At 53.5% G+C, this 17,257-nt stretch overlaps 2 protein-coding genes and 1 long non-coding RNA gene across 11 annotated transcripts in view; 1 reads left to right on the plus strand and 2 right to left on the minus strand.

The window, feature by feature from the left end:
• The window catches only part of PLCH1 (phospholipase C eta 1), a 94,475-nt gene extending 83,481 nt beyond the window's left edge, over nt 1–10,994 (minus strand). For 2 of the 9 annotated variants that reach the window (XR_013955086.1, XM_080604717.1), the window contains exons 1-2: nt 9,060–9,888; nt 899–1,016 (exon numbers count right to left, since the gene is read on the minus strand). Coding sequence is in view for 7 of the 9 variants with exons in the window: in XM_080604717.1 (XP_080460843.1) it covers nt 899–977 (79 nt within the window). In the remaining 2 variants the exon portion in view is untranslated. Of the gene's footprint in view, nt 1–887; nt 1,017–8,254; nt 8,533–9,059; nt 9,899–10,048; nt 10,124–10,873 lie in introns of those variants that run through there. The other 7 variants (XM_080604716.1, XM_080604718.1, XM_080604719.1 and 4 more) reach the window with 7 other exon arrangements.
• LOC308199915 lies at nt 10,907–12,333 on the plus strand. Its single transcript, XR_013955091.1, has 2 exons — nt 10,907–11,040; nt 11,248–12,333. It is a non-coding gene; the product is annotated as an uncharacterized lncRNA (long non-coding RNA).
• LOC308199909 (protein C3orf33) lies at nt 12,283–16,706 on the minus strand. The gene is made up of 5 exons (XM_080604769.1): nt 16,515–16,706; nt 16,378–16,437; nt 14,909–15,062; nt 13,841–14,001; nt 12,283–13,430 (listed from the first exon to the last, which is right to left on the minus strand). Exons 1-5 carry the CDS (start codon nt 16,593–16,595, stop codon nt 13,164–13,166), a joined length of 723 nt encoding a protein of 240 aa, XP_080460895.1. The 5' UTR covers nt 16,596–16,706; the 3' UTR covers nt 12,283–13,163.
• Nucleotides 16,707–17,257: the final 551 nt, after the last annotated feature.

A 17,257-nucleotide genomic window follows, 5' to 3' on the forward strand; every position in this document is an offset into this window, starting at 1 on the left:
AAGCAGAAAAATAGATGTCTTAACCCTTTACAGATTTGGGGAAATGGGGTTGGCTTTCAATAGTTAATTTATAGGCACTCCGTTCTGCCACTATTAGTGGTGCCATAGATCTGCCCTGAAGTAACAGTTTGTTAATCCCTGACTTCAAAGAGAACAAGGAATACAAAATTTGGGCCTCTAAGAAACACACGCTCACCAGTGAAGCTGATAGATAAAGTATAAGCAGAGAAAAAGAGGCCACGAAAAGAATTTTATACAGAACTATCTTCAGGGTAGCTCCCTGACTTTGCTTTCACGCAGACCTCAACACCTGCGTGATCTTCCCATGCAGTTTGCAGCGGCACGAGACCAAAATGCAAGTGGCTGGCAGTGGACTAGTTAGGGGGTCACTATGGGGAACATTGTTGTTGTTTTGCACAAACTTCTGATCAACACTTGGAAGTACTGGAAGACACTTCCACTTCCTCCTCAAAAGATGCATACCTGCAGGTTTCGCTGGAGCACTTTTAGAGGTGCCTCACGAGGAAGTTAGCACAGACTCATCGTCCCTTTCGGTCCGAAACACAACTGCCACCTGCACCCGGAGCAACCCTGCCTGCCATCGTGCTCCAGCCGCTGCTCGTCCCCTCCCCGAGCACCCACGGCCTCGCTAAACACGGAGCACGGTTTCCCTTCTCCACCAGGGACACACTCAGCAGCAGCAGCAGCAGAGGTGCCCTTGCAGCAGCCCTGTCCTCCCGCCCAGAGCTTTGGGGAGCCTCCTGGGGCTGGGGGGGACTGGAGGGGGTTCCATCGTGCCTCCCGGCTGTGCCGCAGCTGCCCTTCGCCCCGTGCACCTGGCCGAGCTGCACGTGATGCAGCGGGCCCTGGGAAGCCAGCACTGCGACTTGCCACTTACCGTGAAACATCCCGTTGTCCACCAAGAAGTGCCGGCAGTACTGCAGACAGCTTTTCTTATCCAGACTCCAGTAACTCATCGTGAGAAGACTTCCTGCTCACCATCAAAGACAGCTACCCTACAAAGGGAAACACAATGGGTAATTAAACGGGTTAATTTACAAGAAATGCATAACTACTAGAAGCACTACAAAGGAAAACACAAGTGTATTTATTGGAGCTCTTTATGCAAAGCAGTCCATTAGCTTCATACCGAGCGTTACAGCAAACGCAGCCCTTCTCTCCCCAGACACACGCACCTCCGAGGACACGCGGCGATGCCAGGCGCAGAGCGCTCGGACCAGCTGGGCCCCGCCTGCCAGCAGCACTCAGAGCCAGCGAGCCAAGAGCTGCTGTGCCCGAGCCAGTGCCTGCTGTTAGTCAACCCCGCAGCCCTGCAGGCGAGCATGTGGCCACGAGAGAGGATCGATTTAATCTATTTAATGATGCTGTCCCACATTTAACAACTGCAAACGCATCGGGCAACACCACAAAACAAAGCATACCCTCCCCAGTTAAACCTACCAAAAAAAAAAAAAAAAGATGAATCGATGGAACCAAAGGTAGTTAATTACATCCCGATTTTAGGACCACGTTGTGGCACTACGTGGACGCAGAGCCCCCGCAGCCCTACCCCTACCACGGGGCTGAGGCTCCCGGCACTGTCACCGGGTGAGTTTTGCCTCCAAGGCCGCCAGCAGCAGGCACACGGGCACTGAAATATCCGCGGGTGATTTGCTGCAGATGCTACCACCCATCAGAGCCCGGAGCAGACTGCGGTCCTTCTGGCCACAGGCCCTGGGGCTCTGCTAGGCCAAGCCCCCCGGGCACCAATATTGCTTGGACACTGCCACCAGTGCTTACAAACCCGAAGTGGGAAGGCCCAGTGGAACAAAGGGCAGCCGAGCGAGGGGCTGAAGCCAGTCGCTAACAACGAGGTGAGGAACAATCCCCCGTCGGGCCCCGGGAGCGTTTCCATCACGAGCCGCCCCCATGGTCCCACTGCCACAGCCCAGGACAATGCCAACAATTGGAACAAGGATTTTCAGAGACGCAAGGGGCACAAGTTAACTCATTAATAAGCTGGTGGCTGTAACGCAAGACAAGGCTGTGTTTGTTTGAGAGGTTTCACTGAACGTGCATTGAGGGGAGCTCGGCCTTCTGGTGTGCAGGTCGGGCCTCGCAGCCAGCAGGGCTCTGCGCAGAGCCACGGGCACAGCCGGACAACGCAGCGCTTCACGCTTCTCTCGTACCTGCTGCTGAAGGAAAACAAACAAGCAAAAAGGACACAGGGACTCCTTGGTTTTGACACCAAATCCCTGGATTCTCCTCCTCCCTTTGCTGTTTCAGCCGGGTCAGGATCCGTGCCAGCCGCCCCGCCACACTGCCCCTTCCTGTCCCGGGCCTGCTTTGGGCTCCCGTTTCACCTCCCTCCCACCTTCCCCTGGTCCTAGCCCAGCTGCTGTCTCGCCCACGCTTTGCACAAACAACTCCCTCCCTGTCCTGCTGCCTTCATCCAAGAGACCCCAAGCAGGACGTGAGGGCACTGCCCCACTCCTCCGTAAAGGCCCTGCCGGGGGGCTGGTGGCAGCTCCCCCCAGCTGAAGTGCCACGGCACGCTGGAAGCGCCAGGGCTGCAGATCTGCTGAGGGACGCGGACACTCTGCTTGAGTGATTTCAAAACGAAAGGGAAAACAAGTCCTCTCCAACCACGGCCAACGGGATTCACGCTATCCGTAACGACCAGTTCAGCCACGGTCATCTCCCGGGACCCGATCCCCATACTCCGCTACGAGGGAAAAGAAGAACTTGGAGAACCTCTCCCCTGCCAGAGAACATCTGCCTGGCCTGCGCAGCCCCCAGCTGAGGCTCGGGGCACCACGAAGGGCTGCCGGTGTCCTGGCACCCGGGCAGGTCCACCCTTCGCCGTCCTGCTGCACCGGAGCGGCCCTGCAGGCAGCACCGCGAGCAGGCACCGCGCCGTGCGGTGACCGCTGCGGTAGGAGCGGCTGGCGCAGGGCTGAGGCCAGCAGCGCGTTCTGCTCCCGTTTTGCTCCGTCTTCAAACCAGCGGTCTCCGTTACAGTATGTTTCGGGTATGGACCACACAGTGTTTGTACCAAAGGCACACTTTACTAAAATTTGGACCACCAAACTGTAACACCCGGTAGCAGCAAAGCGACACCCCCGCCAGGCTTCCGCACTTCTTGGACTTTCGTCCTTGCCAGGGGTGAGCTTTCATTAGAGCTCGCCATAACTAAGGCCACCCTTCTGGCATTAATTAGTAAGGCGCGAGCTGTTAGTGTAGAAGTGTAGGGATAATTTTATCGGCACTGCCCAGCCTACTGCCGGTCTTTTTGCTTTAGGCGTTAAAAAGCAAACACAGGAGTATTAGCATGTGTTAATTAGTAAAGTTGTGTCAAGGATTTATCAGTAAGAATTTGCACAAAATTAAGAGGCTTTCTCTCTCGGTCCACTCCCACAGAGAGCTCAGGTCGGGGGGGACCGAGGGGTAGGAGTTTCTGGCGATGTGAATGCAGCGAGAGCCTTCAGCCCCCCCGTCCCCTCCCTCTCCCGCTGACACAATGTCCCCTTGTCCTCAGCGCCACCGCCACGGCACGCAGAACAAAGGTTCTCCTGGCACTCAGGGAGGAGGGCAGGATCCCAAAGCGGCGACACCAGCTGACACAAACATCCTGCAAAAAGCCCCGTGACGCCCCCCAGCCCCTCAGGGTCTGGCTTTCTCTGGTACGGGGCTGTGGGAGAGCCCGGCCAGGACCGTGCCCTCCTCTGGTGTACAAAAACAGCAGACCAATGAAAAACAAACAAAAAACAGACGGGAAGCCCCCACGCTTTGGGGCAAAAGATCATCATTTCACGAGAACAAACGCTCAGGAATTTAGCATTTTAACGAGATCACAGGTTGCAAAAAGTGCATCTTGGCCACATTAGGCCAGAACGAGTGGTTACACAGGTAAGTTATTTTAACGTACGTAGAATAAGCTACTTGGGCATAAAACATCAGTAATTGTTTAAGCAAAAAAGGACAGTATTTTGTTAAAAAGTTACTAAAATAATTTCCGCAGGGCCAGCTGTGACCCCAACACGAGATGTCAGTGCCCTGAGCCCTGTTCCGCAGGAGATGTCCTCCAGAAGAGAAGAGCCCTGGCCGTGACTAGCTCCGCTGAACGGCACTCCACAGGTTGTTACTGTAAGTAAACTCATTTTGCTCAGAGAAGTTTGATACAAAAAATAACTCAGCTTACACCTGCATACGTATGTCCACGTAGATATATGTTGCCGAGATGATTTTCTTACTAAGATAGTGGGGGAACTCCTCACACAGGATATTTTGTTACGGGTTGTTTTACGAAATTGATTCCAAAATTTGCAGAGCTAAATGTAGAAGGTACTTCTGAATTCAGCGCAGGATGTATACGCTCTGTCTAGGTCGTGCTAGATGCCTCCTGGTACAAGGGGCTTAACACCAAGAACCCGACAGCCCCAGGGCTCAGTGCTCTGTACCTGCCCTTCCAAAGCTCGTCCGAGGGAATCGGTCCCACCGCAGCGCGCCAGCACATGGAGGGGGAGCGAAGCACGCTTGCAGCGCGGACTGCTATGGTTAGCTCTCAACTATTTCATAAAGCCACGGCGTAATCTAAACAGTTAGCTGCACTATTTCACCTGGGCACTGCGCAGGCCCCTAATGTGAAGGGGGAATTCAGCACGCGCCCATCGAGCGCTTGGAACCTGGTTCGAGCTCTCTGGAGAGCGCTCCCAAAGCTGAATTGGGAGTTAAAGCTCCGTGAGCAGTCCTGAATTGGCAGTTAAAGCTCCGTGAGCAGTCCGCAGGCTGCAGAGACTGCTAATCTCCTCTCTTCTCAGCTCCCTCTCCCCTTCTCATTGCTGAAGCACTTCAACAGATAACGTTAAGTCAATCTGACAGCACGAATGGGTCCTGCCAACAGGACACCAGCACCTCCCATGGCCAAAACCAGTCTGAAACCTCCAGAGAAAGCCACAGCTACCTTACTAAGTTTGTTTTTTTTTTTGTAAGTATCCATAGTATATACAGATTCTTTCTAGAATTTAAAGTATCTTGTAGTATAAATAAAAGGCTTTAAAAAAATCCCCCAAATTACACCCCCTTTTCAACAGCAAGTATTTATTCATAAATGTCACCAGCACAAAAGCAGATTATTGATAACAGCTGGTAATAGAAGGGAAAACCATCTAGTACCTGATCTTATTTTTATTCCTCCAGAATTCCTAGAATTCCTCCAGTTCCTAGAGGAATAACAAGTTTTTAGCTGGTTTATTTTCCTTGATAGCAGTCCCTGATCTAATTTGCCACGCGGCCCCGAGGACGGCTGCACTGGCACAGCAGCGATGGCTCTGAAGGTGGTGGCGGTGTGCGAGCCACACAGCAGGAAGAAAAATTTCCTGTGGGTTTAGCTGGAAGCAATCAGAAACTCTTAGGAGTCAGAGTTGTCTATACAAAGGGAAAAGCTCACAAGAGCTTGGATTTAGGACACAGATACGGCACATCGTGCTTTTTAGAGATACGAAGTTGAGGTGTGGCTTTGGGTTTTTTTTTTGGGGGGGGGTTGTGTGTGGTGGTGATGGCATGGGTTTTTTGTTTGTTTTAAACTGATATTTTGGTAATTTCCTTTTCAGGGCACTAAACATTAATCCTAGTCCCACATCCTTCACGAGATGAAGACAGACTGGTGTCAGTTTGCTTGTTTAAGCGAGCCCCTTGGGGCACCCAGGAAACTGTACCCAACCTCGCTCAGCCAGTGCCAGAGGTGTTGAGAAGAAAAGAAGAGGCAGAAGCCTGCCTCCCACCTGCTGCTAGCGCTGCTCCGGGAGGCCCTGCGCAGCCCCTCGGGGCACCCAGCCCACCCAGCCCGGATCCGGCAGCAGGGCTGATGCCCACCCCAGAGGGGCGCACAGACCTCGCCCCCTGCCCCAAACAAGCTCCCACCACGCATCGCCCACCCTGCGGTGGCAGGAGGCCGGGCTGTGCCGGGCCCCGTCCCGGACAAAGCGTCTTACCTGTCCTGCCCCGCTAACCTGAACCTTCCTGCGGCTGCTAATTCTGGCGGGGCTTTTGTTTCACTTCGCCGCTCGTTCTGGGAAGTCATGAAAAGCGTGTGTCAGCACAACTCGCTGCTGAGGAGGGCATTAGAAAGGATTTGAACTGACTCCCCATGGCAACAGACCCTGAAAAGGAATTAGCATTTGCTCCCGGCCCCTCCAGAAGCCCGAGTGCACTTTGTTTTCCTCCCGGTTAAGGAATGCTTTCCAGGAGGGCGGCGTGCAGCATGCTGCCTCTGCCGGGCATGGAAGCGATAAATATGAGTAAGTGGGTATGGATGGTTTCCTTCCACGCTTCCAGCGCTCCGCACACCTCTCAGCTGTCCTTGCCAGCTCTCTGCACCCTCGGTCACTAACACAAATCATTTGTTGGTTTTGCTGCCCAGAGGTTTCCCCACGCCGCGTGTTGCATGCAGGTGCCTTCCTACCCAGGAGGTTTCCACCCGCGCAGACGCAATCACTTCGCCCCAGTGGCGATGCCATTTTTAATGCATCACCTACAGCACGTCCTCTGACTCAGCTGTACTCCTTGAGACCCTTCTGTAAGCTCTCCCATTTCTTCTGTGGGATGAACACCACCACTCCCTTCAGAGCAGGCAGAGGAGCGCACAGCGAGCCCAGGACCGTCAGCTGTAGGAGCCATGTGCACCCACACGAGCAGCCCCGAAGCGCGGGGAATCGATTCATCCCAGACGCCGCTCACGAGCTCCCGGGGACACCTAGCTCACGCCTCGACTCTCCAGGTACAAGCAAGCACCAGGCAAAAATCCAACTCTACTTTCCGCCCTGGAGATAATTTTCCAAGGGTTTCAGTGAATTCAACTACTGTGCGAGGCCAAGAATAGGAACTCCCGCTCACGGCACTGCCCAGGGTGAGCTGCTGAGAGGGCCAGCAGAGGAGACTGCCGGTCCCAAGAACACGCCTCGCTCCGCTTCTAGCTGGAGCTCTGCTTAGCATCACTTCGCCATGCACACCTCTGCCTGGGGTGTGAGACAGAAGAGGCAAGTGAAAGGAGCGAACGTTCGCACAGATTCGACACAGCAAGAGCTTCACTGAGCAGCTGTTGGTAACGCAGCTCTAAGAGCTTCTGAAAATCCCCGACACAGAGCTTCACCTCTCTTCCCAGCAGCAAAACAGTGCTTTAAAGACCTGAAGTCACAATAACAAACACGAAGCGCAAGCTTACTTTGTTCTTACCTAGCTTTACTTAATAATTCTCTTTCTAAAGACATAATTCTGTTATAATAATAATAATTCTGTTTCTAAAGACAAAGATGAACTTTCTTTCCCGTGGGTCCTTTCCACCTTGAAGAACTCTTCCTCAACAGACCAGCTGAAACATTCTCCCTAAAACGCGGGAGGGACACAGCACACCAGGTCATGCCTGAGGGCACGCGTCTCTCACCAGGAGGAAATGTGATCACTTAGACAAGTCATTTTCAGACACGTTGCTAATATAAGACGAGGCCCTATTACCTGAAGTGTGTAATGCTGCCACTTCAGTAGCTGCTTCTGCTATCACTGAGCGTACAGCTGTTACTACAGCCAATGAAACCCTGGCTACTGCTGTGCTACGGCACGGAATAATTCAGACACTGATAATATACGAAGATAAAAATAAGATGCCTGGAAAGGGCTTATGCCAGCAGAGCCAGCCACGTACACAGATGATTTGTGTCTCGTACACTATCAGGCTACTTGCCGATCGAGGTGCAGTCCCCCCACGGAGCAGGGGTGGGGACCGCTGCCCCCACAAGACCCTCTGCACGTGTCATCGATCGATGCAGCTGTAGCTGCCAATAATCCTTCATTGTTTCCTGCAGGGACACTGCCAGGTTTGCTGCCAACCGGTCGGTCGATCACCCGCAACTCGAACTAAGCCCGAGCAAAGAGCCCAGGAAACGCGTCCAGCCGGGGCTCAGCAGCGCCCGTTTTAAGCCTGAGCAGCTGGAGCCAGCACTTCCTCCACTCCCCCTCAGGGACACGCTTGGCCACACTCGGTGTGCACGGGTACGTGAACTTTGTGTCAGTTCCAACAAATCGGGTCTGTAGCGCCGCATGGGCTACTTCACACCACAGCCTCCACTTGAAACTTCTTGCAAGCGACCCTGAGTTATTTCAGGCTGAAGAGACTCACACGGACATCTCTTGCCAGGAATGTTACACCTCTTTTAATACACGTGGCCAAATGCAATTAAAGCGGTTCTGTAATGCTCACCCGTGGACTTGAGCCCCCAGAAGTGCAGGCTGCATCCCCAGCATTGAGCACTCGGCTTTTTCTAGCACTGCAACAGGTGCCTGCTTCCAAAATGCTCTCAGCAGCTCTGCCTGCCTCTTCCGCTCCTCCACACTTCCCCTGCTCTCATCGGAGCCTTAGTAAGTGGCTATCCACAGGATAAATACTTCCCACTGCCTTCTGGATCCCCCAACGAGCCTTTCCACCTCCAGGCGCACGCACATCACTCTCAGCCACGCAGGCACACCCAGCCAGAGCTCCTGCAATGGAAGGCAGAGGCAAGCTCAGACCTCTGGAGTAATGCTGATGCCCTCCGTGTCCATGGAGACTGGAAGAAGAAAACCGCCGTCGTTAAGAAAGCAATCCCAGCTTTCTAAAACAAACAAACACGAAAGAAAAGACACAAACACCCCCTAGCAGTTTGGCCAGCCTGCACCACTGCCGGCCAGCCTCGGCCCCGCTCCGGCAGAAGCACCTCCTGCTTGTGGACGTGGAAGCCCAGACAGATTTATCCTCAGCGCAGCCCTGACCCAGGGGCACAAGGCAATCGATCTCCGCGCAGGGAGCCGCGCTCTGCTGGCGGGCGGCTCTGAGGCTCGCGGCACGCTGCTCACAGCCGCGCGGAACACGCTCTGCATCCTGCCACACCAGGGGAAAACACCGTAACGACTGCTTCTAAAGCACCTCCACCACTCCAGTGGGTTTGAAATCGTGGTTTAACCCGGCTTTTAAACTAATAAGAAGTTTCTGTAAAGCCCTACAAGGCGATAGCGCGCGGCAGCCTTACCTCCGCTGAAGGCACAGGTTGGGATAAACTGTCCTCTCAGGTAACGCAGACCTGTGGGCAGGCTGCTGCTTTCAGGAGCTGGAGTGCTTTTTGTCCCCTTAACTTCCAGACTTTCTTAAACGTAATAAAAATAATATAATTTAAAAAAAAAAATAAAAAACCTACTGTGTAGCCGCGCTCTTGGCTTTGCCACCTAGGTTATCAGTTTGAACCGAACCGGGTCTTGAGGGGCACTTCAGATTTCCTTGAAGGGATTAGAGGAAAGCCTTGCTTATAGAGAGATCACTCTGTGGCGCCGACAGAAACACAGCCTCGTGTACAGGCTGTCCCAGGAGCCAGCCGAGCGCAGGCCGGCTGCCGCCCCCCGCCTCACCGCTCCTCGCAGAGCCGCCTCGGGGCCGGGGCGCTCCCCGGCAGCCCGTGAGGCACCAGCCAGGCCCGGGCACAGCTCGGAGCCGCCGCCAGCGAGCCCCTCGGCTCTGCTTTTAGGGCGTGAGGATGTTATTCAGGCGCTGGGGGGTTTGATGGAAGCCGTCTCGGGACAGCTGAGGGGACCCGGGCACCCCCCCGAGCCGCGCGGCCCGCTGCGGGACCCGTCACGAACCTCCCGCCTCCCTCTGAGGAAACTTCACGTTTTTAGGAAGCCTTAAAAAAAAAAAGGGCAAAAAAGCGGCGTCTGGGGAACAAAAGGGGGTGAACTCGTGAACTTGTCGCGGGGGCGGTGCCGCGGCCGCGGGGAGCAGCGCACGGCGCGGCCAGGAGCGCCCAGACGGGCGAACCGGGGCGGGGAGGGGGGGCGGCGGCGGCGAGCGGCCGGGTCCCCGCCACCGGGGGCCGGCAGACAAAGAGCCGCGGCCGGCCCCGGGGTGCGGGCACCGCCGCGCTGCCCCCCGGCCGCTACCGCTCGGCGGCGACCCCCGGGGGCAGCTCTCCCGGGCAGCGCCCCCGGCCCCGGCCCCCCGCGCCCGCCCCCGGCGCCCCGCGCTCACCCCCGGCGCCGCCTCGCCCCGCTGCGCTCCGCTCCCGTTCAAACGCCCGGCGCCGCCGCCCGGCCCCGCCCGCCGCCGGCCGGGAGCTCAGGGGAAACCCGGAGCCGCCGGCGGCCCGGAGCGGAGCCGAGCCCAGCGCTCCGCCGCCCCGCCGCCCCGGATCCAGCCCCGGTGTTGCGGCGGCCCCGCGCCCCTTCAACCTGCCCCGCCGCGCCGCGCTCCCCCCCCCCCGCTCCCGCCCCGAGGGGCCCCCGCCTCTCCCCTCCCCTCCGCTCCTCTCCTCACGGAGCGCCCCGGGCTCGCCCCCCCCCCGCCGCCGGGCGCTGTGGTGAGGAGGCGCGGGCCGGGCCCGCCGCACCTGCCGCGGCCCCCCCCCCCCCCCTCCGGTCGCGGCCGTTCCCCCGCGCGCCCCCTGAGGAGAGCAGCCGGCCCGGCTCGTTGCTTTGCAGCCGTTAAAACCCCTCCCGAACTTCACCGGCCCTTCCCCTGCGGGAGCCGGCGGCGCCGAGCCGGGCGAGGGGTGCCCGCCCCGAAGCCTCGGGTCCCCCTGACGGGGGAAGGCTGCCGTGAGGGAGGCAGCGTCCGAAATCCCGCCTCGGGGCAGCCCCTTCGCGTACCGCGGGGGCCGGAGCGTGACCGAGACGCGTTTCGTGAGGAGCCAGCAGGCACCGAGCACTCGAGGAGCTTTGGGACAGGGGGGTCGGGGTTTGGGTGCTCCCGTGTGGAGCCGGGCTCCGGGATCCCGGTGGGCCCCTTCCAACCCGGGAGATTCCGTGGTTCAGCCTGGGAAGGAGGGGGAGAGGCGGCAGCGAAGAAGAGATTTACCTGAGGACGGTGACTTTTTGCTCTTCCTTCTGTGCAGGAGAAGCCTCTGGCCAGAGGCTCACGGCCACGCTGCGGCAGGGCCCCGCTCCACGCCTTTGTTCTCCTGTCAGGAGCGGCCGTGGGCAGGGCTGCGCCCACCGCTTTCGGGGAGGCTCTGGGAGAGGCTGGTAGTGTTTGTCACAGCCATTTGCCTTAAATACCACACCGGCAATAAAAAAACCTCTGCAGCTCTGAAGGTGGTTTCCTTAGTGGGCCATCTGGAGGCATCTCCTTTCACTCCCTGCAATCTTTGTAAGAAGTTGGCTTCCAAATGGTGCTTTCAGCTGCAGGGAAGGCGACGAGCTGAGTAGTGTAATTCTTGTCCTTACTCCCAGTCACACAAGGACTGCAACCTCTGCTTGGAAATACTCCTACGTGTGTTGCTGCTGTGGCTAAAGGAGATGGATAATGCTCCTCGAGGCAGCGCGGGGTGTCGCCATGTCATGGAGAAGAGCGCTTTTTCTTCCCCTGACCTCCCAGTCAGTTCCACAACGTGGCTCTGCTTAGCTGTTTGTTTCTGCTCCTGGTACGGGCTTTTCAAGACAGGCCTCCCACAGAGACAAGATCTACAGCCATTCAAGACTTGCACAGATGGAAAGCACTGCTATTTTTTTCTTGATCAGAGTTGTAGTGGTTTTTGTTTTGTTTTGGGTTTTTTTTTTTTGAGAGGGGGAAGTCTGGATGGAATTATATTTAATTATATTTCATTATCGCAGCAAAAGGCCATATGTAACTGTAGAGTTATGCTTAGTTTGGAAAAAGCTCCACTTAATAAACCAAAACACCTACAATTAACCACGAGAAGTAGTTTATGACTGTGACTGTGTGACTTCTCCATCCAAGTACCACAGCAGTGATTGACCCAGACCTGTAATGCATAAAATCAGATACTTCTTTTTATGAATTTTCTGGAACAGGCACAGATAGCTGGTTTCCAGCTCCGGTCAAGGTCTCCCTCTGCTCCTCCGTCCCACGTTGGTTCCCAGCACTGATACCTGTCCTGCAGGTACCTCATGGCTAGCTGCTCACCAGACTGTGCAAGAAAACAGCCTTTCGGTCCTTAAGAGGACACAGGAACAAAAGTAATAAAAAAAATCACTGACATACATTCTTACCGAGGATAAACGTTTTTTTTTAGGATCTCAGGATTCACAATTTTGCAATGAAGCCAGCAAGGAAAAAAAAATACATAACTAATACCAGGCAATGCTCAGATACTGAGATTTTCACACCGCACTCCTCTCCTTGGCATTTCATTGCCAAATAAATAAGTGGAAAGAAAAAATAGATGCAAAGCACTTCACTTGAGATAATCAGAAGTGTGGCAGATTGAAAATCAAGTGTTTGGTAAATAAAACGTGATGATGAACTTGAGAAATCAATCTTTATTCTGAGAATATTTACAAAAAATATACTTTACACCTACATAACACCTCTTTCAAAAATAAAGCACTCTGTGGTCCATTTTTTATATTTCCTATTTTAAGTTTTATCTTCTGGTTTTAGATACTTTTAGAACCATCAGAAGAAAACAGATTATTTTTTTCCTCTGATATAACTTGCAAAACTCTTTCATGTTAATTTTGTGTTTTACAAATTGGCATTACTAGCATTGTAGTTTCCGTTCTTTAATATACCAAGTAATTTTTTATTTTTATATGTTAGTGGTTATGACCCTATCAGCTTTTTAAGATCAACCACAACAAATTACCTTTTAATCTGGTAATAATGCAACCCGTTATTCAAGATGAACGATTTCTTCACACACAAATTATGCACAAACGTAGTATAGGAATTCAAACAAGCAGGTAAAGACGTGCTACAGCTTTTTCAAGCTCTGAAATGGAGTTTTCTAGCCAACGCCAGTTACCTAGCAATGACCTGTAACAGCTAAGCATTGAGGTGGTGCGCTTTGGATGGATACTTTGCACCTCTGAAAAGCAGCTGCCGACTGTTCTCACTTCAGTTAACGCACCTGTAGGTATTTAGCAGGTGGAAAACGGCACAGCTGATTTGGGACGCTGCTGGAGAAAATTTTAGCTTAAGGACGCTTCAATTTTGGTCCTGCATAATACAACTAAACTTCAGTCCCACACAGGTTATATAATATGGCATTGGGTAACTTTACGGCTTTTCTGTTCAAGACAAGGAACGCACAAGTTACGGCACTTTTTATCACAAATTTATATTTTACATAAAGCATGTAACGCAGATACGTGGCCTCCCTCTAGACAAGTCTCCCATTCTGCCTTTAAATATAACTTCTTAACCAGTTCACAAACTGTTTCAATGTCCGTACGCATTTATTGTTGCTTATACGGTCTCTAACTCTTTCAGAGAAGCTTTCTTCTTGCCATATTCCTTTATTTTTCTTCAAGGCCTTTAACTCCGCCTGAAGCAGTCTTTTGTGAAGTTTCCAGTAGAGGCGAGAATGATGATGTAGCCCTTCGATACGTGCTGTTCTGCCGAGCCCTTGTCTCAAGATCTCCTCATTTAAGCACACGCTGAGAAAGCGACCCTACAGAAAGGCACAGTAAATGCGATATTCACTTACCCTTTAAAACTGCGTGCGTCTGCACGCGTGCGTTCCCGCTGAGCGTCGCTTCTGGCTAAATCTACCCTCGTGCAGAAAGAGTTAAAAGAAATACAGCTGACTTTGAGAACGTACTACAAGCACAAGTAATCTATAAGAAAACATTTGATGGATTAAACATTAAGCTAATCAGAACGACACCATATAGCCTAGCACTATCAGACTGATCAGTCTACAAAAGTACTTGTTTTGGAGTCTGACTTAGTAATATAACTTTATTTAAAATTCCTGTAAAGATAATTTATAATAACTAATAACATTCTCATGTACTGACTATTTAATCACAGCCAAACTTAAAACTGCAGACTAAAGTCATTTTTTGTTACTATTTTTACCTTATTTACTAAAACACGGCACTCGAGTGCCAAGTCCTCCCTTCCAAGAAGCTGGAACCATACCATTTGCGAGGGTTTCACCTCTTTCTGTAACCAGACCGTGCCACTTGGAGCCAGCTCCACTCCAGCAAGTCTTACCAGCAAAAGACCTTTTGATTGCCCTGGACATAGATAAAGAGAACTTTTTTTTACTGAATGCCACAGTCAAGTGAAATGCCACACTTTGCACAGACCCTCAGCTGTCGTTAACAAGTTTAGTCCCACGGACTTAAAAAAAATAAATCCATTTTAGTTCCACAAAGCACTATTTATTTGCAACTAAGAATTTGATCTAATTCCCCCTTCAGTAAAAAAAAAATAATACTTAAAGATTTCACAAATGATATAAGCTATTTTGTGTTATTTTGCATACAAGTAGAAAGAAGTACTTTTGTTATCAGTCACCACTATTTTATCTGAAAGGGCAGAAACACTAGGAGAAGAATTAGCAAATTTCGTATTTAAATTAGCAAAATCGTATTTGCAAAGCGAGCACGTGACTGCACTCAGACCTGACGGACGGCTTCTGAGAAGCCAGGGCAAAACCGCCCTGCTGTACGGAACTGTCTGATCTTCATCTCTGAATAAAGGCATAATGGCAATAGAATTGTTTTTCTGCCAGTAATGAGAGCAGCTATGCAAACAAATTAACTGCCTGCGTGCTTGGGCTTTCGCTGCCAGAAACACATCACCATAATAAAACGCTGTACTGGCAAGCTCCTCCTGCAGCTCTCCTCTCAGTCTTTCTTATTCCTGTTTCCCATCTGTGAAGTACGGAAGGATCAGAAGGCAGCGCCACAAGTGTAACTTCAGCCTTCCTCTCCGCCTGCCCCCGCCTGCCCGCTCTGTGCAACGACAGCGCACCTGATGTCCCGCTGATTTCTGCCCATCTACTTCCAAGAGTATCATTTAAAATAAAATCTAAAAAAAGCAAATACTTTTGGTGTCGCAGTATTTGTGCTTGTCTAGTGGACAATACTGTTAGTGACATTTCATTCCTATCCTTGTTTTTCATCTACTTTTACTTACATTTCCTCTGTATTGATGTAATGATAGGAATGCTAATGGGAATGTGTTCGACTTGCAGACCTTTCTCCGTTACGTGATGTATTTTTCCCCGCAATTTGACATTCTTTTCAATAAACTCCGCGGGTATATCCAAAGCATTTGTGAACTTCGTTGTCTATTGATGGAAAGAAGAATGAGACACGGTTTAAAATATATACAGAGAGAGAGAGCAGTTTCAATCACATGAAATCCAACTTACGCTACAAACGATTTGGCAAATTACAGATATACTGTTACACAGCACGGACAACACAAACAACTAATTCTTTTCTTAGACAGTAATCAGCTGTAGAACCCCTTAGGTGCCCGCCCTTCCAGACGCTCAGGAATGTTCCCTGTTTTACAATATTTGCAACGTTGGGGATGGGCATGAGAGTAAGGATGGAAACTGATGTTTTATATTGACACGCATTGAAATTAACTTGATTCACCATGAAAAGAGTGTTTTAAAAGTGGCCTGAACGGTGCTAGAAGAGGGGTGAAAGCCAGCCAAGAAGCGAGTGTTTGAAGACACTGGCAAAGAACAGACACACCGAAAACAAAGGCAGAGCAGAGCAGAGCAGACAGAAGCAACAACACAGACTTTGATAAGCGAGGCAAAGAGGAGAGGGACAAAAGCTGGTGTGCACCTTTGAGAAGATCACAGGATGACTAAATTCGATACCGCGTCCCTTGATAACGGGAGGATTCAGAGGAGGGAGTTATCCGATCACACGGGAAAACAAAGGGTAGTGGCACCAAGGGCTTGGCCAGCAGCAGCCGCGCAGCAACAATGCAGCTGCAGCAGGGACACAACGCCCCGAATTTAGGGCGCTGATTTTTGGAGTTGTCACTGAACGAAACCTTCTGGGGACTCCTGGCCTGCGTCTGTAGCCCTGCGCGACGCACCCAGCAGCCTGCCTACAAGTGCCGCGTGGGCAATCCCGCACTACGTGCGGTTTGGGCTTTCTGGGGAGATTTTAACATAAAAGCGTCATACAGACGGTCTCTCACAGCAGACTGTATGCGGGGCTGCCAGGAGGGAAGTCAGCACTGACCGCTGGCCCCTCAGCAGCTGGAGGCGGCACACGTCTCAAGGGGTTAAGGGACCTGGGTTTATGCTTAAAAATATGGGAAAAGCACCTCTGCTCAGGGAAGTAGGGAGAAAGGACGAGGGGAAACCGCCTCCGTTTCAGTTCTGGTTGAACTGCAGGTACTTCTGCGCCGCGGGCCGCAGGAGGCGGCAGCTGGGGATGCAGCACCGAGGAAAGCGACTTCACGAGCAGAAAACCAGGGGGGGGGCTTCAGCGCCGGCGAGGGGCGGGCTGCAACCAGCCGCAGCCCGCTGGGAGAGGGGCGCTGCGGGGGGGAACCGGGAGCCCGGCCCGGCTGCGGGGAGCCCTGCGGGGAGCCCCCCGGCCCTGCCCCGGCCCCGGCCCGGCCGCACTCACCATGCGGACGCTCCTGGCCAGCACCAGCAGCCCGGCCGCCGCCAGCCCGGCGCTGAGGTTCTGCGGGAAGAGGACAGCGAGGATCAGCGGGGGGCCGGGGCCGGCCCCTGTCCCCGTCCCGGCCCCGGCCCCGTTACCCGCAGGAGGCCGAGGTGCCCGTCGGCCCACTCGGAGAGCCGGGCCAGGCCCTCCCCCGCCGCGCTCCGCCGCTCCGCCATGGCCGCCTCAGCGCCCGCAGCGCCCCCGCACGGGGCCCGCCGGCACCGCGGGGCTGCACCGGGCACCGCCGGGGATCGGGGGGGGCCCGGGGGGCCGCTGACGAGCCGGGCAGCGTCCCCCACGGGAACCCGAATGCGGGGCCCCTGCCTTTGGGCGAGCCTGCGAGCAGCCCCTGGCGGCGGCTGGGGAGGGCGCCGAGGCCTTGGCTCGGCTCCGGCTCTACGGGGCCGGGCCGCGACCTTCGTTCAGGTGAATTCAGGCCGATCCCAGCCCCTCGTCCGCATCCTCCGGCCCTGGGACAGCCCTTGCCGCACCTCGGGGTGCTCTCAGCAAACGGCCTGAGAACGTTCCCGTATTTACCGCTGCTGTTTATTCGTTCCCCTGCCTCCGTTTCTCCCAGCTGAACCGACTGCACAGCTGTGCAAAGATCCACGAGGTCTTCAAAAAAAATACAGTGCAAGGAAATAATCACACACAATATAAAGCCCTACCTAGGCTGTGTTTACACAAGCCTTTCACCTCCATTAAAGCCCAGCTCAAGGTTTCTGCGTGAGCAGGCGGTACCTGAAATAACGTCAGTATCAGCCACGGCTCGGGATTTCAGGAAAACCACAGATCCCGTTAGGAATTCATAACCCAAGGCACCGACAGAAACCTGCTT

This window comes from Anser brachyrhynchus, assembly GCF_964034855.1.
Source record: "Anser brachyrhynchus genome assembly, chromosome: 9".
Lineage (NCBI taxonomy): Eukaryota > Metazoa > Chordata > Aves > Anseriformes > Anatidae > Anser > Anser brachyrhynchus.